The following is a 24,184-nucleotide window of genomic DNA, read 5'->3' on the forward strand; positions in this document are numbered from 1 at the left end:
CCCCAAATCCCCCAAACCCCCTCCTACCTCGAGCAGCAGCACCATCCTGCCCCCCGCCAGCGCCCCCAGCAGGTGGGTGAAGAGACCAAAGGTTTGGGGGGACAGGAGACACCCCCCGAGGGGATCCCCCCGGCCAGCATCGAACCCGGCCGAGACCAGTATGAGCTCTGGGCCAAACTGGGAGAAATGGGAATAGGGTGGGGTCAGGATGGACCCCAAAAAATACCCAAAAACCAGCCAAAAATAGCCAAAAAATAACCCCAAAATCACCCCAAAACAGCCCCGAGGGGATCCCCCCGGCCAGCATCGAACCAGCTGAGACCAGTATGAGCTCTGGGCTGAACTGGGAGAAATGGGAACAGAATGGGGTCAGGATGGACCCCTGAAAACAGCCCAAAAACACCCCAAAACCAGCCGAAAATAGCCAAAAAATAGCACAAAAATAACCCAAAAAATACCCCAAAACAGCCCCCAGGGGATCCCCCTGCCAGCATCGAACCAGCTGAGACCAGTATGAGCTCTGGGCCAAACTGGGAGAAATGGGGAGGGGTTAGAGCCCCAAAAATATCCCAAAACCAGCTCAAAAATACCCCCAAAAAAGCAAAAAACCAGCCAAAAATAACCCCAAAATCACCCCAAAACACCCCCCGAGGGGATCCCCCCGGCCAGCATCGAACCCGGCCGAGACCAGTATGAGCTCTGGGCCAAACTGGGAGAGATGGGAACAGCATGGGGTCAGGATGGACCCTAAAATCCACCCAAAAATACCCAAAAAATACCTGAAAATACCCAAAAAATACCCCAAACCAGCCCCCAGGGGATCCCCCCGGCCAGCATCGAACCCGGCCGAGACCAGTATGAGCTCTGGGCCAAACTGGGAGAGATGGGAACAGAATGAACCCCAAAACAGCCTGAAAATACCCAAAAACCAGCCCAAAAATACCCAAAAACCAGCCCAAAATACCTAAAAACAGCCAAAAAATAACCCCAAACCAGCCCCCAGGGGATCCCCCTGCTGGCATCAAACCCAGCTGAGACCAGTATGAGCTCTGGGCTGAACTGGGAGAAATGGGAACAGGGTGGGGTCAGGATGGACCCCTGAAAACAGCCCGAAAATACCCAAAAAATACCTGAAAATACCCAAAAAATAACCCCAAACCAGCCCCCGAGGGGATCCCCCTGCCAGCATTGAAACCAGCTGAGACCAGTATGAGCTCTGGGCCAAACTGGGAGAAATGGGAACAGGATGAACCCCAAAATCCACCCAAAACACACCAGAAAACAGCCAAAAATACCCCAAAATAGCACAAAAATAACCCCAAAAATACCCCAAACCAGCCCCCAGGGGATCCCCCCAGCCAGCATCAAACCAGCTGAGACCAGTATGAGCTCTGGGCCAAACTGGGAGAAATGGGGAGGGGTTAGAGCCCCGAAAATATCCCAAAAACAGCCCAAAAATACCCCCAAAAAAGCCAAAAACCAGCCAAAAAACACCCCAAAAATACCCCAAACCAGCCCCCAGGGGATCCCCCCAGCCAGCTGAGACCAGTATGAGCTCTGGGCTGAACTGGGAGAACTGGGAACAGGATGAACCCCGAAATCAGCCCGAAAATACCCCAAAAACCAGCCAAAAATCAGCCGAAACCAGCACAGAAATAACCCCAAAACCACATCAGAAATAACCAAGGAACACCCCAAAAAACCCAAAAAACACCAAAAAAACATCCCAAAACCACACAAAAACCTCACCTGGACCCCCCAACCCCCCAAAAATCCCCAGAAATAAAAGAAAAATCAAAAAAATCCCCCCCAAAAACCCCCAAATCCCCCCGAAAATCCCAAAAAAATTCCTAAAAATCTCAAAAAATCCCCCAAAATTCCGAAAAATCCCCAAAAATCTCAATCCCCAAAATCTCACCTGACAAAACCTCCTCAAAATCCCCCAAAAAATCCCAAAAATCCCCAAAAATTCCCCAAATCCCCCAAAAATCCCCAAAAAATCCAAAAAAACCCAAAAATTAAAAATTAAAAAAAAAATCCCAAAAAATCCCCCAAATTGCAACATAAAAAATCCCCCAAAATTCCCCAAATTTTGCTCCAAAAAATCCCAAAAATTCCCAAAAAAATCCCCAAAATTCTTTTAAAAAATCCCCAAAAATCCCAAAAAATTTTTTAAAAAACCACAAAAAATATCACCGAAAATCCAAAAAAATCCCAAAAATATTTTTAAAAATTCCCAAAAAATCAAAAAAAAATCCAAAAATCAAAAATCCCCAAAACCCCCAAAAATTTATGTGTAAAAACCCAAAAAAATTCCAAAAAATCCCCAAAAAAATCCCAAAAAATCCCCAAACCCCCAAAAGCTCACCTGGACTCCCCAAACCTCTCCAAAACCCAAAAAAATCCCCAAAAAACCCACAAAAATTGCAAAAAAATCGCAAAAAATTGCAAAAAATTGCAAAAAAAATCCAAAAAAATCTGAAAAATTCCCCAAAAAAATCCCCAAAAATCCCCAAATCCCACGAGGCTCTGCCAAAAACCCCCCAAAAAATCCCCAAAAAATCCAAAAATAATCCCCCAAACCTCACCTGGACTCCCCAAACTTTTTAAACCCCAAAAAATCCCCAAAAACCCCAAAAATTGCAAAAAATCGAAAATCACAAAAAATTACAAAATGCAAAAAAAATAAAAAAAATCAGAAAACTTCCCAAAAAAATCCCCAAAAATCCCCAAAGCCCCCAAATCTCACCTGGACTCCCCAAACCTCCCCAAAACCCCAAAAAATCCCCAAAAACCCCCAAAAATTGCAAAAAAATCGAAAAAAAATCCAAAAAAAATCAAAAAAATTCAGAAAAAAATCAGAAAAATTCCCAAAAAAATCCCAAAAAATCCCCAAAAATCCCCAAGCCCCCAGCACTCACCTGGCAGGCCACAGGCAGCACCAGGCGGCTCAGAGCTGTCAGGTAATCAGCATCTCCCACCCGAGGAGCTGCCAAAAACCCCCAAAAAATCCCCAAAAAATTCAAAAATAACCCTCCAAACCTCACCTGGAACCCCCAAACCTCTCCAAAACCCTAAAAAAATCCTCAAAAAACCCCAAAAATTGCAAAAAAATCGCAAAAAAATGCAAAAAAAATTTAAAAAAAATCAGAAAAATTCCTAAAAAAATCCCCAAAAATCCCCAAAATCCAAAAATAAATCCCAAAAACTCCCCAAACCTCACCTGGACTCCCCAAACCTTCCCAAAACCCCAAAAAATCCCCAAAAACCCCCAAAAATTGCAAAAAAATTGCAAAAAATCGAAAAAATTCCAAAAAAAATGCAAAAAAATCAAAAATTAGAAAAATTCCTAAAAAAATCCCCAAAAAATCCCAAAAAATCCCCAAAGCCCAGAATCTCACCTGGCAGGCCACAGGCAGCACCAGGCGGCTCAGAGCTGTCAGGTAATCAGCATCTCCCACCCGAGGCGCTGCCAAAAAACACCCAAAAAATCCCCAAAAAATCCCCCAAAAATCCCCAAAAAAATCCAAAAATAATCCTCCAAACCCCCCAAAGCTCACCTGGACTCCCCAGACCTTCCCAAAACCCAAAAAATCCCAAAAAAACCCTGAAAAACCCCAAAAATATCCCAAAAAATCATCAAAAAATCATCAAAAAATAGAAAAAAATTCCCAAAAAATCAGAAAAATCCCCCAAAAAAGTGAAAAAAAAGTGAAAAAAAATTAGAAAAATTCCTAAAAAAATCCCCAAAAATTCCCAAAAAATCCCCAAAAATCCCCAAAGCCCCAGATCTCACCTGGCAGGCCACAGGCAGCACCAGGCGGCTCAGAGCTGTCAGGTAATCAGCATCTCCCACCCGAGGCGCTGCCCAGGAGCCCCAAAATCCCCCAAAAAATCCCCAAAAACCCCCCAAAAATCCCCAAAAAATCCAAAAATAATCCCCCAAACCCCCCAAAGCTCACCTGGACTCCCCAAACCTTCCCAAAACCCCGAAAAATCCCCAAAAACCCCCAAAAATCGCAAAAAGAATCACAAAAAATTGCAAAAAATTGCAAAAAAATGCAAAAAAAATGCAAAAAAAAAATGCAAAAAAAAAGCGAAACATTCCGAAAAAATTCCCAAAAAATCCCCAACCCCTCAAAATCTCACCTGGCAGGCCACGGGCAGCACCAGGCGGCTCAGAGCTGTCAGGTAATCAGCATCTCCCACCCGAGGCGCTGCCCAGGAGCCCCAAAATCCCCCAAAAAATCCCCAAAAAATCCCCCCAAAAATCCCCAAAAAATCCCCAAACCCACCAAATCTCACCTGGACTCCCCAAACCTCCCCAAAACCCAAAAAAATCCCCAAAAAATCGCAAAAAAATCGCAAAAAATTGCAAAAAAATTGCAAAAAATAAAAAAAAAATCAAAAAAAATCTGAAAATTTCCCAAAAAAATCCCAAAAAAATCCCCAAGCCCCAAAATCTCACCTGGCAGGCCACAGGCAGCAGCAGGCGGCTCAGAGCTGTCAGGTAATCAGCATCTCCCACCCGAGGCGCTGCCCAGCCCACGTTGAGGGTGAATCCTCTGCCAGCCCCTCGCCCTGAGCGCCGCGGGGAGCCGCAGGAGCCGCCGGGGAAGAAGGAGCCGTCGTGGCGATGGAGGGAGATGTACAGGACACTGCGGGAAAAAATGGGGTTAGAGACATGAAAATGATCCTAAATATCCTGAAATTGAGCCCAAAGTGACCCAAAAGTGACCCCAAAATCCCTGGGAAAAAGGAGCCGTCGTGGCGATGGAGGGAGATGTAGAGAACACTGTGGGGAAATTAGGGGGTTAGAGACCTGAAAATTATCCTAAATATCCTGAAATTGAGCCCAAAGTGACCCAAAAGTGACCCCAAATCCCTGGGAAAAAGGAGCCGTCGTGGCGATGGAGGGAGATGTACAGGACACTGGGGGAAAAAATGGGGTTAGAGACATGAAAATGATCCTAAATATTCCAAAATTGAGCTCAAAAGTGACCCCAAATCCCTGAGAAAAAAGGAGCCGTCGTGGCGATGGAGGGAGATGTAGAGAACACTGTGGGGAAATCAGGGGGTTAGAGACATGAAAATGATCCTAAATGTATCAAAATTGAGCCCAAAAGTGACCCCAAAGTGACCCCAAATCCCTGGGAAAAAGGATCGTCGTGGCGATGGAGGGAGATGTAGAGAACGCTGGGGGAAAAAATGGGGTTAGAGACATGAAAATCTGGAAATTCAGCCCAAAAATGAGCCCAAAAATCCTGAAAGTGAGCCCAAAGTGAGCCCAAATCTCCTGGGAAAAAGGATCATCGTGGCGATGGAGGGAGATGTACAGGACACTGCGAGAAATTAGGGAGTTAGAGACACGAAAATGATCCTAAATATTCCAAAATTGAGCCCAAAAGTGACCCCAAAATCCCACGAAAAAGGATCGTCGTGGCGATGGAGGGAGATGTAGAGAACGCTGGGAGGGGCAGAAAACAGGGGGTTAGAGACATGAAAATCCTGAAATTCAGCCCAGAAATGAGCCCAAACTGAGCTTAAACTGAGCTTAAACTGAGCTCAAACTGACCCCAAAGTGACCCTAAACTGACCCCAAAACTGACCCCAAACTGAGCCTAAAACTGATTCCAAAACTGACCCTAAATATCCCAAACTGAGCCCAAAAGTGACCCCAAAGTGACCCCAAATCTCCTGGGAAAAAGGAACCATCGTGGCAATGGAGGGAGATGTGCAGGACACTGGGGAGAGCAAAATAATGGGGTTAGAGACATGAAATTCCTGAAATTCAGCCCAAAAAACCTTGAAATCGACCCAAAATACTCGGAAATTGAACCCAAAACTGAGCCCAAAAACCCCACGGGAAAAAGGATCGTCATGGTGATGGAGGGAGATGTAGAGGATGCTGGGGGGAGAAATGTGGGGTTAGGGAGCCAAAAACCTTGAAATTGAGCTCAAAAAACCCTGAAATTGAGCCCAAAACTGACCCCAAACTGACCCCAAAACTGACCTCAAAACTGACCCCAGGGAACCTTGAAACCAACCCTGAAACTGACCCAGGACATCCCAAAACTGCCCCTAAAACTGAGCCAAATACCCCAAAACTGAGCCCAAAACTGAGTCTAAACTGACCCCAAATTGACCTCAAATTGACCCCAAAATTGAGCCCAAAATTGACCCTGAAACTGAGCCAAATGCCCCAAAACTGAGTCTGAACTGACCCCAAACTAAGCCCAAACTGACCCTAAATTGACCCCAAACTGACCCTAAACTGAGCCCAAACTGACCATAAAACTGACCCTAAAACTGACCCTAAACTGACCCTAAACTGACCCTAAACTGACCCCAAAATGCCCCTAAACTGACCCCAAACTGACCCTAAACTGCCCCTAAACTGACCTCAAACTGACCCTAAACTGACCCCAAAACTGACCTCAAACTGACCCCAAACTGACCCTGACCTCAAACTGACCCCAAACTGACCCCAAACTGACCCTAAACTGACCCCAAACTGACCCCAAAATGACCCCAAACTGACCCTAAACTGACCCCAAACTGACCCCAAACTGACCCTGAGTGACCCAAACTGACCCCAAACTGACCCCAAACTGACCCTAAACTGACCCCAAACTGACCTCAAACTGACCTCAAACTGACCCCAAACTGACCCTAAACTGACCCAAACTGACCCCAAAAGTGACCCCAAACTGACCCTAAACTGACCCCAAACTGACCCCAAACTGACCCCAAACTGACCTCAAACTGACCCCAAAACTGACCCCAAACTGACCCCAAACTGACCCTAAACTGACCTCAAACGGACCCCAAACTGACCCTAAACTGACCTCAAACTGACCCCAAACTGACCCCAAACTGACCCTAAACTGACCTCAAACTGACCCCAAACTGACCCTGAGTGACCCAAACTGACCCCAAAATGACCATAAACTGACCCCAAAACTGACCTCAAACTGACCCCAAACAGACCCCAAAATGACCCCAAACTGACCTCAAACTGACCCCAAAACTGAGCCTGAAACTGAGCTGGGACCCCAAAACTGACCCCAAAAACCCTAAAACTGACCCCGAAACTGAGCCTGAAGAACCCCAAAATTGACCCCAAAACTGACCCCGAAACTAAGCCAGAACCCCAAAACTGACCCCAAAACCAACCTGGGGAACCTCAAACTGACCCCAAACCCCAAAAAGGACCCCAAATTCCCCAAAATCCCCCAAAATCCCACCTGGGATCCTCCTCGAAGATCTCCTGCGTTCCGTTGCCATGGTGAACATCCCAGTCCAGGATCAGCACCCTGCGGGAAACTGGGATGGACTGGGGGAACTGGGAGGGACTGGGAGGGGATTGGGGGTACTGGGAATGAACTGGGATGGAACTAGGAGGGACTGGGGGGAACTGGGAGGGACTGGGATGGATTGGGGGGGACTGGGAGGGACTGGGAGGGAACTGGAAGGGACTGGGATGGACTGGGAGGGAACTAGGAGGGACTGGGATGGACTGGGAGGGGATTGGGAGGAACTGGGAATGGACTGGGAGAACTGGGATGGACTGGGATGGAACTGGGAGGGAACTGGGAGAGATTGGGAGGGACTGGGATGGAATTGGGGGTACTGGGAATGGACTGGGAGGGACTGGGAGGGACTGGGAGAACTGGGATGGACTGGGATGGACTGGGGGGAACTGCGATGGAACTGGGATGGAACTGGGAGGGAACTGGGAGAGATTGGGAGGGAACTGGGATGGACTGGGGGGGTACTGGGAATGGACTGGGAGGGACTGGGATGGGACTGGGATGGGACTGGGATGGACTGGGAGTCCCTGTGTACCTGAGGGCTATTTGGGGAGGGGTCTCATTACCTGAGGGGCATTTGGGATCTCCTGTCTCTAATTCGGGGAGGGGTCCCAGGGCTCTAATTTGGGGAGGGGTCCCAGGGGTCTAATTTGAGGAGGGGTCTCCCTGTCAGTGCCTGAAACATCTCAGGTCTCTAATTTGGGGAGGGGTCTCCAATTAGAGGAGGGGTCTCTAATTTGGGGTCTCAGATCTCTAATTTGAGGAGGGGTCTCTGTACCTGACAGGTTTTCCTGCCAGGTCTCAGGCTCTAATTTGGGGTCTGATGGCTTTAATTTGGGGAGGGGTCTCAGGTCTCCAATTTGAGGAGGGGTCTCTCTCTCTCCCCACCATGCTCTGGGCTCTAATTTGAGGAGGGCCCTCCAATTTGGGGACGGGTCTCTAATTTGAGTAGGGGTCTCAGGGGTCTCAAGTCTCTAATTTGGGGAAGGGTCTTTAATTTGGGGAGGGGTCTCTAATTTGGGGAGGTGTCTCAGGTCCCTAATTTGGGGAGGGGTCTCTAATTTGAGGAGGTGTCTCAGGTCTCTAATTTGGGGAGGGTTCTCTCTCTAATTAGGGTAGGGGTCTCACGTCTCTAATTTGGGGAGGGGTCTCTAATTTAATTTGAGGAGGGGTCTCAGGTCTCTAATTTGGGGAGGGTTCTCTCTCTAATTAGGGTAGGGGTCTCACGTCTCTAATTTGGGGAGGGGTCTCTAATTTAATTTGAGGAGGGGTCTCAGGGGTCTCAGGTCTCTAATTTGGGGAGGGGTCTCTAATTTAATTTGAGGAGGGGTCTCAGGGGTCTCAGGTCTCTAATTTGGGGAGGGGTCTCTAATTTAATTTGAGGAGGGGTCTCTCTGTACCTGAGCTGTCCCCCCGCCATGCCCTGCGCATGTCTCAAGGGTCCCAGGTCCCTAATTTGGGGAGGGATCTCTAATTAGGGTAGGGCTCTCTAATTAATTAGGGTAGGGGTCTCTAATTAATTAGGGTAGGGCTCTCTAATTAATTAGGGTAGGGGTCTCTAATTAATTAGGGTAGGGGTCTCTGTCCCTACCTGAGCCGTCCCCCCGCGGCTCGCTGCGCACATCTCTAATTAGGGTAGGGGTCTCTAATTAGGGTAGGGGTCTCTCTAATTAGGGCAGGGGTCTCTCTAATTAGGGTAGGGGTCTCTAATTAGGGTAGGGGTCTCAGATCTCTAATTAGGGTAGGGGTCTCAGATCTCTAATTAGGGTAGGGGTCCCTACCTGAGCCTTCCCCCCGCGGCTCGCTACGCACATCTCTAATTAGGGTAGGGGTCTCTAATTTAATTAGGGTAGGGGTCTCTAATTAGGGTAGGAGTCTCTAATTAGGGTAGGGGTCTCAGATCTCTAATTAGGGTAGGGGTCTCTCTGTACCTGAGCCTTCCCCCCGCGGCTCGCTACGCACATCTCTAATTAGGGTAGGGGTCTCTAATTTAATTAGGGTAGGAGTCTCTAATTAGGGTAGGGGTCTCTCTAATTAGGGTAGGGGTCTCTCTCTCGGTAACTGGGCCGTCCCCCCGCAGCTCGCTGCGCACATCTCTAATTAGGGTAGGGCTCTCAGATCTCTAATTAGGGTAGGGGTCTCAGGTCTCTAATTAGGGTAGGGGTCTCTCTCTCTGTACCTGAGCCTTGCCCCCACGGCTCGCTGCGCACATCTCTAATTAGGGTAGGGCTCTCAGATCTCTAATTAGGGTAGGGGTCTCAGGTCTCTAATTAGGGTAGGGGTCTCTCTCTCTGTACCTGAGCCTTGCCCCCACGGCTCGCTGCGCACATCTCTAATTAGGGTAGGGCTCTCAGATCTCTAATTAGGGTAGGGGTCTCAGGTCTCTAATTAGGGTAGGGGTCTCTCTCTCTGTACCTGAGCCTTGCCCCCACGGCTCGCTGCGCACATCTCTAATTAGGGTAGGGGTCTCAGATCTCTAATTAGGGTAGGGGTCTCAGGTCTCTAATTAGGGTAGGGGTCTCTCTCTCTGTACCTGAGCCTTCCCCCCGCGGCTCGCTGCGCACATCTCTAATTAGGGTAGGGGTCTCAGATCTCTAATTTAATTAGGGTAGGGGTCTCAGATCTCTAATTTAATTAGGGTAGGGGTCTCTAATTAATTAGGGTAGGGGTCTCTGTCCCTACCTGAGCTGTCCCCCCGCGGCTCGCTGCGCACACCTCGCCGCCACAGCCGCGTTGTTGAACAGACAGAAACCTCCAGCTGAGCCGCGGCCAGCGTGGTGACCTGGGGGGCGCAGCAGGGCCAGGCAGGAGCGCACCTGGACCCCAAAAACACCCCAAAAATAGCAGAGAGACCCCAAAGATAGCATACAGACCCCAAAGATAGCAGAGAGACCCCAAAAAACCCCAAAACCACCCAAAAACCCCATAGAAAACCCCATAGGAACCCCATAGGAACACCAAAAACACCACAGGGGGCGCAGCAGGGCCAGGCAGGAGCGCACCTGGACCCCAAAAACACCCCAAAAACACCCCAAAAACATCACACAGACCCCAAAGATAGCATACAGACCCCAAAATAGCAGAGAGACCCCAAAAAAAACCCTAAAACCACCCAGAAACCCCATAGAAAACCCAAAATCCTATAGAAAACCCCATAGGAACACCTAGAAACAGTACAAAAGGATGCAGCAGGGCCAGGCAGGAGCGCACCTGGGACCCCAAAAACACCCCAAAAACATCACACAGAACCCAAATATATCAGAGAGACACAAAAAACCCCCCAAAAAACCCCCAAAATCCTATTGAAAACCCCATAGGAACCCCAAAATCCTATAGGAAACATCACAGGAACACCTAAAAACAACACAAAGGGGCACAGGAGGGCCAGGCAGGAGCGCACCTGCGACCCCAAAAACACCCAAAAACATCACACAGACCCCAAAGATAGCATACAGACCCCAAAAACCCCCCCAAAAACACCCCAAAACCCCAAAATCCTATTGAAAACCCCATAGAAACCCCATAGGAACACCTAAAAACACCACAGGGGGCGCAGCAGGGCCAGGCAGGAGCGCACCTGCGACCCCAAAAACACCCAAAAACACCCCAAAGTAGCAGAGAGACCCAAAAAAACCCCAAAACCACCCAAAAACCCCATAGAAAACCCCATAGGAACCCAAAAAACACCACAGGGGGCGCAGCAGGGCCAGGCAGGAGCGCACCTGGGGGTGAGAGACCCCAAAAACACCCCAAAATAACAGACAGACCAGAAAGATACCCCAAAATCCTATAAAGACCCCAAAAAAACCCCAAAATCCTATTGAAAACCCAAAAATCCTATACAAAACCCCATAGGAACCCCTAAAACACCACAGGGGGCGCAGCAGGGCCAGGCAGGAGCGCACCTGGGATCCCAAAAACACCCCAAAAACATCACACAGACCCCAAAAAAACCCCAAAACCACCCAAAAACCCCATAGAAAACCCCATAGAAACCCCAAAATCCTATAGGAAACATCACAGGAACACCTAAAAACAGCACAAAGGGGAGCAGCAGGGCCAGGCAGGAGCGCACCTGGGGGTGAGAGACCCCAAAAACACCCCAAAATATCAGAGAGACCCCAAAGATATCAGACAGACCCCAAAATAGCAGACAGACCCCAAAAATACCCCAAAAACAACAGAGAGAATCCAAAATCCTACAGAAAACCCCATAGAAATGCCATAGGAACACCTAAAAACACCACAGGGGGCGCAGCAATGCCAGGCAGGAGCACACCTGCGACCCCAAAAACACCCCAAAAACATCAGGGAGACCCCAAATATAGCACACAGACCCCAAAGATATCAGAGAGACCCCAAAAAACCCCCAAAACCAACAGAGAGAATCAAAAATCCTATAGACAACCCCATAGAAAATCCAAAATCCTATAGAAAATCCCATAGAAAACCCGAAATCCTATAGGAAACATCACAGGAACACCAAAAACACCACAGAGGGTGCAGGATGGCCAGCGAGGAGCGGACCTGGGACCCCAAAATATCAGAGACCCCCCAAAAAAACCCCAAAAAAACCCCAAAACCCCAGACAGACCCCAAACCCCAAAAGGATCCCAAAACCCCAAATCCTGACCCCAAAAGGATCCCAAAAACCCCAAACCCTGACCCCAAAAATGCACCTTTTTTGCCATCAGCCTCACAGGCGCCCCCTGCTGTCAGCCTGGTGCAACTGCAGGATTGCTGGCACAGCTAACCCCAAACCCAAACCCCGAAAGGATCCCAAAAAACCCCAAAAGGATCCCAAAAACCCCAAACGCACCTTTCCCGCCATGACAGCCCGCACGGCCTCACAGGCGCCCCCTGCAGCCAGCCGGGTGTAACTGCAGGATTGCTGCTACAGAGACCTCCCAGACCCCAAACCCCAAATCCTGACCCCAAAAAGATCCCAAAAACCAAAAAGGAATCCCAAAAATCCCAAACCCTGACCCCAAAATGCACCTTTTTTGCCATCAGCCTCACAGGCACCCCCTGCAGCCAGCCGGGTGCAACTGCAGGATCGCTGGTGCAGCTAACCCCAAACCCCAAAAGGATCCCAAAAAACCCCAAAAGGATCCCAAAAACCCCAAACTCTGACCCCAAACGCACCTTTCCCACCATGACAGCCCGCACAGCCTCACAGGCGCCCCCTGCAGCCAGCCGGGTGCAACTGCAGGATCTCTGGCACAGCTAACCCCAAACCCCAAACCCCGAAAGGATCCCCAAAAACCCCAAAAAGGAACCCAAAACCCCCCAAAGGATCCCAAACCCCAAACTCTGACCCCAAACGCACCTTTCCCGCCATGACAGCCCTCACGGCCTCACAGGCGCCCCCTGCCGCCAGCCGGGTGTAACGGCAGGATTGCTGCCACAGCTAACCCCAAACCCCAAACCCAAACCCCAAAAGGATCCCAAAAGCCCCAAATCCTGACCCCAAACACACCTTTCCTGCCATGACAGCCCTCACGGCCTCACAGGCGCCCCCTGCTGTCAGCCTGGCGCAGCTGTAGGATTTCTGGCACAGCTAACCCCAAACCCAAACCCCAAAAGGATCCCAAAAGCCCCAAATCCTGACCCCAAACGCACCTTTCCCGCCATGACAGCCCTCACGGCCTCACAGGCTCCCCCCGCAGCCAGCCGGGCGCAGCTGTAGGATTTCTGGCACAGGTAGACACTGTTGTACCTCTCGGACAGAACTCGCAGCTCCCGCGGGCTCAGCAGTGGGGTTTGGGACAGAGCGCGGATGTGCGAGCGCCTGCAGACCCCAAACACCCCAAACACGGGTCAGGGACCCCAAATCCCAACGGGCAGACCCCAAACATGGGTTAGGGATCCCAAGAAACGGTCACAGACCCCAAAAACGGGTTAGGGACCCCAAATCTCAACGGGAAAACCCCAAAACTGGGTTAGGGACCCCAACAAACAGTCACAGACCCCAAAAACGGGTTAGGGATCCCAAATGCCACCGGGCAGACCCCAAAAATGGGTTAGTGACCCCAAATCCCACCGGGTTGACCCCAAAAATGGGTTAGGGATCCCAAATCCCACCGGGCAGACCCCAAAGACCCCAAACACGGGTCAGGGATCCCAAATCCCACCGGGCAGATCCCAAAAACCCAAACATGGGTTAGGGATCCCAAATCCCACTGGGTATACCCCAAAAACCCCTGGGCAGAGATCCTAAATCCCACTGGGCAGTGATCCCAAATCCCAATGGTCAGTGATCCGAAATCCCACTGGGCAGACCCCAAAAACCCCAAAAATGGGTTAGGGATCCCAAAAAATGGTCACAGACCCCAAATCCCACCGGGCAGACCCCAAAAACCCCTGGGCAGTGATCCCAAATCCCCAAATCCCAGTGGTCAGAGATCCAAAATCCCACTGGGCAGACCCCAAAAACCCCAAACACCTGTCAGGGACCCCAAATCCCACTGGGCAGACCCCAAAAAACCCAAACACAGGTTAGGGATCCTAAATCCCACCGGGCAGACCCCAAAAATGGGTTAGTGATCCCAAAAAACAGTCACAGACCCCAAATCCCACTGGGCAGAAATCCCAAAAACCCCTCGGTTAGTGATCCCAAATCCCACCGGGCAGAACCCAAAAATGGGTTAGTGATCCCAAATCTCACAAGTCAGACCCCAAAACCCCATTAGTGACCCCAAATCCCAGGGGGGGGTTGGGTTGGTGTTGTGCCCAAATCCCACTGGGCAGAACCCAAAAATGGGTTAGTGACCCCAAATCCCACTGGGCAGACACCAAAACCCCAAAAACCCACTAGTGACCCCAAATCCCACGGGGCAGACCCCAAAAATCCCTGGGTAGAGATCCTAAATCCCCCCAGGTCAGTGATCCTAAATCCCAATGGTCAGAGACCCCAAATCCCAATGGTCAGAGATCCTAAATCCCAATGGTCAGAAATCCCAAATCCCCAGTCCGAGACCCCAAATCTCTCCCATCAGGGAGCTCCTCCAGTGCCCAAATCCCCCAAAATCTCCCAAATCCCCTGACTGGGGAACCCCAAACCCCCCAGAGAACCTCAAAATCCCAGAGGGAACCCCAGACCCTCACAAGGAACCCCAAATTTCGGTGTCCCACTTCCCAATTTCAGTTTCCAATTCCCCAATTTTGGTCTCCCCCTCCCCAAATTTCAGTTTGAGGACCCCCAAATCCCCCAGAGAACCCCAAATTTTGGTTTCCCCTCCCCAAATTTGGGGTTCCCCCCCAGTTTCAGTGTCCCCCTCCCCACTTTCAATGTCCCCCTCCCCAAATTCGGTTTTCCCCCCCAAATTTCAGTGTCCCCCCTCCCCAATTCCAGTCTCCCCCTCCCCAAATTGGGGTATTTTTCCCCCCGAAATTCTGGTCTCTCCCTCCCCAAATTCAGTTTCCAATTCCGCTCCTCCCCATTCAGTATTTCCCAATTCCAGTCTCCCCTCCCCAATTGGGGTATTTTCCCCCAAATTCCGCTCTCCCTCCCCAAATTCAGTTTTCCTCCAATTCCGCTCTCCCCTCCCCAAATTCAGATATTTCCCAAATTCCGATCTCCCCCTCCCCAAATTCAGTATTTCCCCCAAATTCCAGTCTCCTCCTCCCCAAATTGGATATTTCCCCCAAATTCCAATCTCCCCCTCCCCAAATTCAGGTATTTTCCCCCCAAATTCTGCTCTCCCCTCCCCAAATTTCAGTTTCTCCTTCCCAAATTCTGCTCTCCCCTCCCCAAATTCAGTATTTTCCTCCAAATTCCAGTCTCCCCCTCCCCAAATTGGGGTATTTTCCCCCAAATTCCACTCTCCCCCTCCTCAATTCCGCTCTCCCCTCCCCAAATTGGGTTTTTCTCCAGTTCCTCACGTGTGCACAGCTCTCAGCTCCCGGGCAGTCGCGGCTCTCGCTGTCACCCTGAGGCAGCTCTGCGCCAAGCCCAACTCCTGCAGCCGCTGCAGCGCGCGGGACACTCGCTGCGGGGACTCGGGGTGCTGGCTGGGAACAAAATAACCCCAAAACATCCCAAAATTATCCTAAAAACATCCTGAAATAACCCAGGACAGCCGCTGCAGCGCGCGGGAGACTCGCTGAGGGGACTCGGGGTGCTGGCTGGGAACAAAATAACCCCAAAATATCCCAAAATTATCCTAAAATTATCCTGAAATAACCCAGGACAGCCTATGAATCACTGGTAGAAACGTGCGGGGTGGGGTGTGGTGGGCCCAAAAATATCATAAAATATCCTGAAAATATCCTGAAATAACCTAGGGACACTCGCTGCGGGGACTCGGGGTGCTGGCTGGGAACAAAATAACCCAAAATATCCCAAAATTATCCTAAAATCATCCTGAAATAACCCAGGACAGCCGCTGCAGCGCGCGGGACACTCGCTGTGGGGACTCGGGGTGCTGGCTGGGAACCCAAAAATATCATAAAATATCCTAAAATATCATAAAATCATCCTGAAATAACCCAGGACACCTGCTGCGGGGACTCGGGGTGCTGGCTGGGAATAAACCCAAAAATATCATAAAATATCCTAAAATTATCCTGAAATCATCCTGAAATCAGCCAGGGACACTTGCTGCGGGGACTCGGGGTGCTGGCTGGGAAAAAAATAACCCCAAAATATCCCAAAATCAGCCCAAAAATATCCTAAAAACATCCTAAAATTATCCTAAAAACAGCCTAAAAATCACTGTAAAGACTGCCCCAAAATAACCCCAAAATCACACCAAAACCACTCTAAAATCACCAGGGACAGCCGCTGCGGGGACTCGGGGTGCTGGCTGGGAAAAATCACCCAAAATTACCCAAAAATATCCTAAAAATATCCTGAAATAACCCTGAAATCAACCAGGACAGCCGCTGCGGGGACTCGGGGTGCTGGCTGGGAATGAACCCCAAAAATATCGTAAAATATCCTAAAATCATCCTGAAATTATCCTGAAATTATCCTGAAATCACCAGGGACACTCGCTGCGGGGACTCGGGGTGCTGGCTGGGAAAAATCACCCAAAAATAAACCCCAAAATCAGCCCAAAAATATCCTAAAATCATCCTGAAATTATCCTGAAATAACCCAGGGACAGCTGCTGCGGGGACTCGGGGTGCTGGCTGGGAATGAACCCCAAAAATATCATAAAATATCCTGAAATCATCCTGAAATTATTCTGAAATTATCCTGAAATCACCTAGGGACACCTGTTGTGGGGACTCGGGGTGCTGGCTGGGAAAAATTACCCAAAATTACCCAAAAATATCCTAAAACCATCCTGAAATCATCCTGAAATCATCCCAAAATAACCCAGGGACACCTGCTGTGGGGACTCGGGGTGCTGGCTGGGAATGAACCCACAATCAGCCAAAAATCAGCCAAAATCACCCCCAAAATCATCATAAAAACTGCCCAAAAAATTGCCCCGAAATCACCCCGAAACCACCCTAAAATCATGCCAAAAACAACCTGTCCCAGGTGTCTCAGGTGTCCCCAACTAACCTGTCCCAGGTGTTCCTGTGCTTCTCTCTCACCTGTCCCAGGTGTCCCCAGGTGTCCCAGCTGTCCCCACTCACCTCTCCCAGGTGTCCCCCTGTCACTCACCTGTCCCAGGTGTCCCCAGGTGTCCCCCTGTCACTCACTCACCTGTCCCAGGTGTCCCCAGGTGTCCCCAGGTGTTCCCAGCCCCTCCCTCACCTGTCTCAGCTGTCCCCAGGTGTCCCCTGTCTGTCCCTCACCTGTCCCAGGTGTTCCTGTTCTCTTCCCTACCTGTCCCAGGTGTCTCAGGTGTCCCCAGCTGTCCCCAGGTGTCCCCACTCACCTCTCCCAGGTGTCCCCTGTCAGTCCCTCACCTGTCTCAGGTGTCCCCAGGTGTCCCCAGGTGTCACCTGTCAGTCCCTCACCTGTCTCAGGTGTCCCCAGGTGTTCCTGTGCTCCTCCCTCACCTGTCCCCAGCTGTCCCCAGCTGTCCCCCGTCACTCACCTCTCCCAGCTGTCCCCAGGTGTCCCCAGCTGTCCCCAGGTGTCCCCACTCACCTGTCCCAGGTGTTCCTGTGCTCCTCCATGCGCTGGTCGTACACCAGCCCCACCCTGGCTGTCCCAGGTGCCTCAGGTGGCACATCCAGGTGAGCCTCGGCGGGTTCCCCATCCCCCGCTGCCTCCTCCTCCTCATCTTCATCTTCCTCATCTTCCTCATCATCTTCCTCCTCTGCTTTTCCTGCTGCTTCCTCTTTCTCTTCCTCCTCTTCCTCATCTTTCTCTTCCTCCTCCTCCTCCTCGTCAGTGTCTGTGAAAGAGCAGGAAACTCAGCTTGGCACCCGAAACCTGTTCTGAGCAATTTTTGGGGAGATTTTTGGAGATTTTGGGGTTTCTGAGGGGAAACAAGATGGCGGCCTAGCAACCAAGATGGCGGCCTAGCAACCAATACAGCAACCAATCAATATGGCAGCCTAGCAACCAAGATGGCGGCCTAGCAACCAACAGGGCACCTTAGCAACCAACATGGCAGCCTAGCAACCAACATGGCGGCATAGCAACCAATGGGTGCCCTAGCAACCAAGATGGTGGCCTGGAAACCAATATGGTGGCCAGTCACTGTGGCGGCCTAGCAACCAAGATGGCGGCCTAGCAACCAACATGGCAACCTAGCAACCAATACGGCAGCCAGTCACGATGGTGGCCTAGCAACCAACAGGGCACCTTAGCAACCAACATGGCGGCCTAGCAACCAATGGGTGCCGTGGCAACCAAGGTGGCACCTTAGCAACAAGGCCTAGCAGCCAATAAGACAGCCTAGCAACCAGTGTGGCAGACTAGCGACTAAGAGTGCAGCTATGCGGTATGGTGGCCTAGCAACCAACATGGCAACCTAACAACCAACATGGCAGCCAGTCACTATGGTGGCCTAGCGACCAACAGGGCACCTTAGCAACCAATATGACGGCCTAGCAACCAAGATGGTGGCCTAGCAACCAAGGGGTGCCCTAGCAACCAAGGTGGCACCTTAAACGAGGCCTAGCAACCAACATGGCAACCAGCCAATCTGGCGGCCCAGTGACTAAAAGAACAGCTATGCAGTATGGCGGCCTAGCGACCAACATGGCAACCTAACAACCAACATGGCAACCTAGCAACCAAAATGGCAGCCAGTCACTATGGTGGCCTAGCAACCAATATGGTGACCTAGCAACCAACAGGGCACCGTAGCAACCAACAGGGAACCTTAGCAACCAAGATGTCGGCCCAGCAACCAAGATGGCAACCTAGCAACCAAGATGGCAGCCAGTCACCATGGTGGCCTAGTGACTAAGAGTGCAGCTATGCAGTATGGTGGCCTAGCAACCAAGGTGGTGGCATAACAACCAAGATGGCAGCCTAGCAACCAAGATGGCAGCCTAGCAACCAATGGGTGCCCTAGCAACCAAGATGGCACCTTACCAACGAGGCCTAGCAGCCAACAGGGCAGCCTAGCAACCAATGTGGCAGCCTAGTGACTAAGAGAGCAGCTATGCAGTATGGCGGCCTAGCAACCAACATGGCAACCTAACAACCAACATGGCAGCCAGTCACCATGGTGGCCTAGCGACCAACAGGGCACCTTAGCAACCAATATGACGGCCTAGCAACCAAGATGGTAGCCTAGCAAGCAAGGGGTGCCCTAGCAACCAAGGTGGCACCTTAGCAACAAGGCGTAGCAGCCAATATGGCAGCCTAGCAACCAACATGTTGGCCCAGCAACCAACATGGCAACCTAACAACCAAAATGGCATCCAGTCACTATGGTGGCCTAGCAACCAAGATGGCACCTTACCAACAAGGCCTAGCAACCAACATGGCAACCTAGCAACCAATATGGTGGCCTAGCAACCAAGGTGGCAGCCAGTCACTATGGTGGCCTAGCAACCTATATGGCGACCTAGCAACCAACAGGGCACCTTAGCAACCAAGATGGCAGCACAGCAACCAAGGGGTGCCCTAGCAACCAAGGTGGCACCTTAACAACGAGGCCTAGCAGCCAATATGGCAACCTAACAACCAACATGGCAATCTAGCAACCAATATGGCAACCAGTCACTATGGTGGCCTAGCAACCAACAGGGCACCTTAGCAACCAATATGGCGGCCTAGCAACCAATGAGGCACCCAGTCACTATGGTGGCCTAGCACCCAGGATCCCCTACAGGGTGACCCTACAGAGCCCCTGGGGACAGGGGAGGTGGCTAGAGGGGCTAGAGGGACCCCCCAGGATGGCCTATGGACCCCCAGAGTGACCTCAGAGCAACCAACAGGGCGGCCGGACAAGATGGCGCCCTAGCAACCAACACGGCGCCTTAGCAACGAGGCCTAGTGCATCCCCCAAAGCCTCCCCTCGATTTTGTGGGGTTCCAAAGGAGCCCCACCAGGATTTCGGGGTTCCCCCTGTTTTTTGGGTGTTCCCTACCATTTTGGGGTGTTTTCCCACAGATTTTGGGGTGTTTTCCCCCCGTTTTTGGGGTTTTTCCCTTAGATTTTGGGATGTTTTTCCCATTTTTGGGGTGTTTTCTCTCCATTTTGGGGTTTTTCCCCCCCGTTTTTGGGGTGTTTTCCCCTATTTTCAGGGTGTTTCCCCCAGATTTTGGGGCATTTCCCTCCGTTTTCGGGGTGTTTTCCCCATTTTGGTGTTTCCCCCCCCCCCCCCATTTTTAGGGTTTTTCCCCCAGATTTTGGGTTATTTTCCCCACATTTTGGGTGTTTTCCCCGTTTTTGGGCCATTTTCCCCGTTTTTGGGCCGTTTTCCCCTATTTTCAGGTTTTTTTTCCCCCATTTTTGCGTTGTTTTCCCCACATTTTGGGCCGTTTTCCCCATTTTTGGGTTGTTTTCCCCCATTTTTGGGGCATTTCCCCCCGTTTTTGGGTTGTTTTCCCCATTTTTGGGTTCCACTCTCTCACCCAGGCTCTGCAGGAAGCTCCAGTGCTGCCGCTGGACACTCAGTGCTCGGGCGATGCTGGCCAGGCCGCTGCGGGGACAGCGGGGTCACCCCAGACTGACCCCAAAACTGACCCAAAATCATCCCAAAAACACCCCAAAACTGACCCAAAATCACCCCAAACTGACCCAAAATCACCCCAAACTGACCCAAAATCACCCCAAAGTGACCCAAAATCACCCCAAACTGACCCAAAATCACCCCAAACTGACCCTGAGCCCCAAAATCACCCCAAAGTGACCCAAAATCACCCCAAAATCATCCCAAAATCACCCCAAAACCACCCAAAAACTAACCCAAAACCTCCCCAAACTGACCCAAAATCCCCAAATCACCCCAAACTGATCCTGACCCCCAAAATCACCCCAAACTGACCCAAAATCACCCCAAACAGACCCAAAATCATCCCAAACTGACCCCTGACACCCCAGGGAACCCAAAAACTGACCCCAGACATCCCAAAATCACCCCAAATTCCCACAAAACCACCCAAAAATGCCCCCAAATCCCTCAAAATCACCCCAAAACCCCCTGAAAACCACCCCAAAATCCTCCAAAACCCAAAATCCACCCCAAAACCACTCTAAAATTACCCCAAAACGCCTCAAAATCACCCCAAAATCACACCAAATTCCCATAAAACCACCCCAAAATGCCCACAAACCCCCAAAACCACCCCAAACCTCAATTACCCCAAAATCCCAGACCCCCAAAGCCACCTCAAATCCCCCAAAGTCACCTCAAAACCACCCGAAAACCCCAAAACCCGCCTTAAAATCACCCCAAACACTCCCAAAGCCCCCAAAACCAACCCTAAATCACCCCAAATCACCCCAAAATCCTCCAAAACCCAAAATCCACCCCAAAACCACCCTAAAATCACCCCAAAGCAACCCCAAAGCCCTCAAAATCACCCCAAAATCACCTGAAAACCCCCAAGCCCCCAAAATCACCCCAAAACAACCCCAAAATCATCCCAAAACCCCAAAAGTCACCCCAAAACCAACCTAAAGTCACACCAAAACTGCCCCAAAACCCCCCAAAATCCCCCAAAATCACTGCAAACCCCAAGAACACCCCAAAACCAAACAAGAATCACCCCAAAACCACCCAAAACCCCGATAATCATCCCAAACCTCTCAAAACCTACCCCAAATCACCCCAAACTCACCCCAAACCATCTCAAATCACCACAAAACCACCCCAAAATCCCCCAAAACCCCAAAATCCCCCCAAATCACCCAGTAACAGCCCCCAAAACCCATCAAACCACCCCCAAAATCCCCAAAATCCCCCCAAAACCAGCCCAAGTCCCCTAAAACACCCCAACACCACCCCAAAATCCCCACAACCACCCCAAAATCCCCCAAGTCCCCCAAGTTCCCCCAAAATCCTCCCAAATCCCCAAAATTCCCCCAAATCCCAAATTCCTCCCCAAATCACCCCATCACCCCCAAAAAATCTCCCAAAATCCCCAAATTCCCAAACCACCCTAAAACCTCTCAAACCCACCCTAAAACCATCCCAAAATCCTCCCAAACCCCCAAATTCCCCCAAAATCCTCCTAAATCCCCTTAATTCCCCCAAAATCCTCCCAAAATCCCCAAATCCCCCAAAATCACTCCCAACATCACCCAAATCACCCCAAATTCCCCAAAATCCCCCCAAATTCCCCCAAAATCACCCCCAACTCCCCAAAATCCCCTCCCAAAACCCTCCCAAATCCCCCAAAATCCCCCAAATCCCCCAAAATTTCAAAACTTCCCAAATCCCCCAAATTCCCCAAAACTCCTCCCAAAATCCCAAAATGCTCCCAAATCCCAAAATCCCCCCAAAATCCTCCCAAATTCCCCCCCCCAAGTTTCTCCAAATCACCCCAAATCACCCCAAAATCCCCCCAAAACTTCCTCCCAAATCCCCACCCCCAAAATCACCCCAATCCCCCAAAATTCTCCCCAAATCCCCCAAATCCCCCAAATATCCTTCAAAATCCCCAAATTCCTCCCTGAATCCCCCCCAAAATCCCCCAAACACCCCAAAACCCCAAATTCCCCCAAAATCACCCCATCACCCCAAAAATCCCCCAAATTCCCTCCTCCAAATCTAAACCCCTGCCAAATTCCCCCCCAAAATCACCCCCTAAGTAAATCCCCCAAAACTGCCCCAAATTCCTCCCCAAATTCCCCCCAAAATCCCCAAATTCCTCCCCTGAATCCCCCAAAATCCCCCCAAAAACCAAAACCCCAAATTCCCCCAAAATCCCCTCAAATTGCCCCAAAATCCCCCAAATTCCCTCCAAAATCCCCCAAATCCCCCCAAAATCCCCAAATTCCTCCCCAAATCACCCCAAACTCCCAACCCCAAAATTGCCCCAAATTCCCCCAAAATCACCCCAAATCCCCCAAAATTCCCCAAATCCCCCAAAATCCCCCCCAAAACCCCCAAATCCCCCAAAATCCCCCAAATCCCCCAAATCCCCCCAAATCCCCAAATTCCCCCAAAATCCGGATCCCCTCACCTGCAGGAGGGGCCGATGGGCCCCAGGGGCTCTCCAGGCTCTCCCAGCAGTGAGCTCAGCACAGCCCCTACCCCCCCTGGGGCTGAGACCCCCGCCTGGGACACCCCCTAGGGAGAGGAGGAGACCCTATGGACCCCTATGGACCCTATGGACTCTATGGAGTGACCCTATAGACCCTATAGACCCTATGGATCCCAGCAGTGAGCTCAGCACAGCCCCAACCCCCCCAGGGACACCCCCTAGGGAGAGGGGAGGAGACCCTATGGACCCCTATGGACCCCTATAGACCCCTATGGATCCCTGGAGTGACCCTATAGACCCTATGGACTGATGCTATAAACCCTATGGACCCCTATAGACCCCTATGGATCCCCATAGTGAGCTCAGCACAGCCCCAACCCCCCATGGGTGGGAGTGGAAGACCCCCGGGGCTGAGACCCCCTATGGAGAGGGGAGATATAGATCCTTATGGACCCTATGGATCCCTATGGACCCCTATGGATTCCTGGAGTGACCTTATGGACCCCCAGAGTGACCCTATGGACCCTATGGACACCTATGGATCCCAGCAGTGAGCTCAGCACAGCCCCAACCCCCCCGGGGACACCCCCGGGGCTGAGACCCCTAGGAGAGGGGAGGAGACCCTATAGACACCTATGGACTCTATGGATTGACCCTATAGATCCCTATGGACACCTATGGACACCTATGGGGACACCCCTGGGGCTGAGACCCCCTAGGGAGAGGGAGATATAGACCCCTAGGGACCCCTATGGATCCCTATGGATCCCTATGGATCCCTGGAGTGACCCTATGGACCCCCAATGGATCCCCTATGGACCCCCATGGATCCCTATAGACCCTATGGATTGATCCTATAAACCCTATGGACACCCAGGGTGACCCTATGGATCCCTATGGAGAGGGGAGGAGAGCCTATAGACACCTATGGACCCTATGGATTGATCCTATAGACCCCTATGGATTGATCCTAGAGATCCTTACAGATCCTCTATGGAGAGGGAAGGTCATCCTATAGACCCTATGGACACCCAGGGTGACCCTATAGACCCCTATGGATTGACCCTAGAAACCCCTATAGACCCCTATGGAGAGGAGAGGTGACCCTATAGACCCTACAGACCCTATGGACACCTATAGATCCTATAGATTGATCCTAGAAACCCCTATAAACCCCCTATGGAGAGGGGAGGAGACCCTATAGACCCCTATGGACCCCCAGGATTGACCCTATAGAGCCCCAAAATGGTCCCTATGGACCCTCAGGGTGACCCTATGGACCCTCAGGGTGACCCTATGGACCCCCAGCGTGACCCTTTGGCCCCCTATGGACCCCCAGAGTGACCCTATAG

At 51.0% G+C, this 24,184-nt stretch overlaps 1 protein-coding gene across 1 annotated transcript in view; it reads right to left on the reverse strand.

Moving 5' to 3' along the window:
- Positions 1-24,184, reverse strand: part of HDAC6 (histone deacetylase 6) — a 42,612-nt gene that overhangs the window by 3,185 nt on the left and 15,243 nt on the right. Inside the window, exons 9-19 of the mRNA XM_085046206.1 lie at positions 23,235-23,252; positions 22,812-22,906; positions 20,256-20,323; positions 17,365-17,614; positions 15,198-15,326; positions 12,936-13,104; positions 10,029-10,129; positions 8,714-8,746; positions 7,248-7,316; positions 4,469-4,658; positions 769-874 (exon numbers count right to left, since the gene is read on the reverse strand). Coding sequence (XP_084902332.1) covers positions 769-874; positions 4,469-4,658; positions 7,248-7,316; positions 8,714-8,746; positions 10,029-10,129; positions 12,936-13,104; positions 15,198-15,326; positions 17,365-17,614; positions 20,256-20,323; positions 22,812-22,906; positions 23,235-23,252 — 1,228 coding nt within the window. The remainder of the gene's footprint in view (positions 1-768; positions 875-4,468; positions 4,659-7,247; positions 7,317-8,713; positions 8,747-10,028; positions 10,130-12,935; positions 13,105-15,197; positions 15,327-17,364; positions 17,615-20,255; positions 20,324-22,811; positions 22,907-23,234; positions 23,253-24,184) is intronic.

The sequence above is a fragment of the Lichenostomus cassidix genome, unplaced genomic scaffold (genome assembly GCF_008360975.1).
Source record: "Lichenostomus cassidix isolate B80296 unplaced genomic scaffold, HeHo_3.0 HiC_scaffold_40, whole genome shotgun sequence".
Classification (NCBI taxonomy): domain Eukaryota; kingdom Metazoa; phylum Chordata; class Aves; order Passeriformes; family Meliphagidae; genus Lichenostomus; species Lichenostomus cassidix.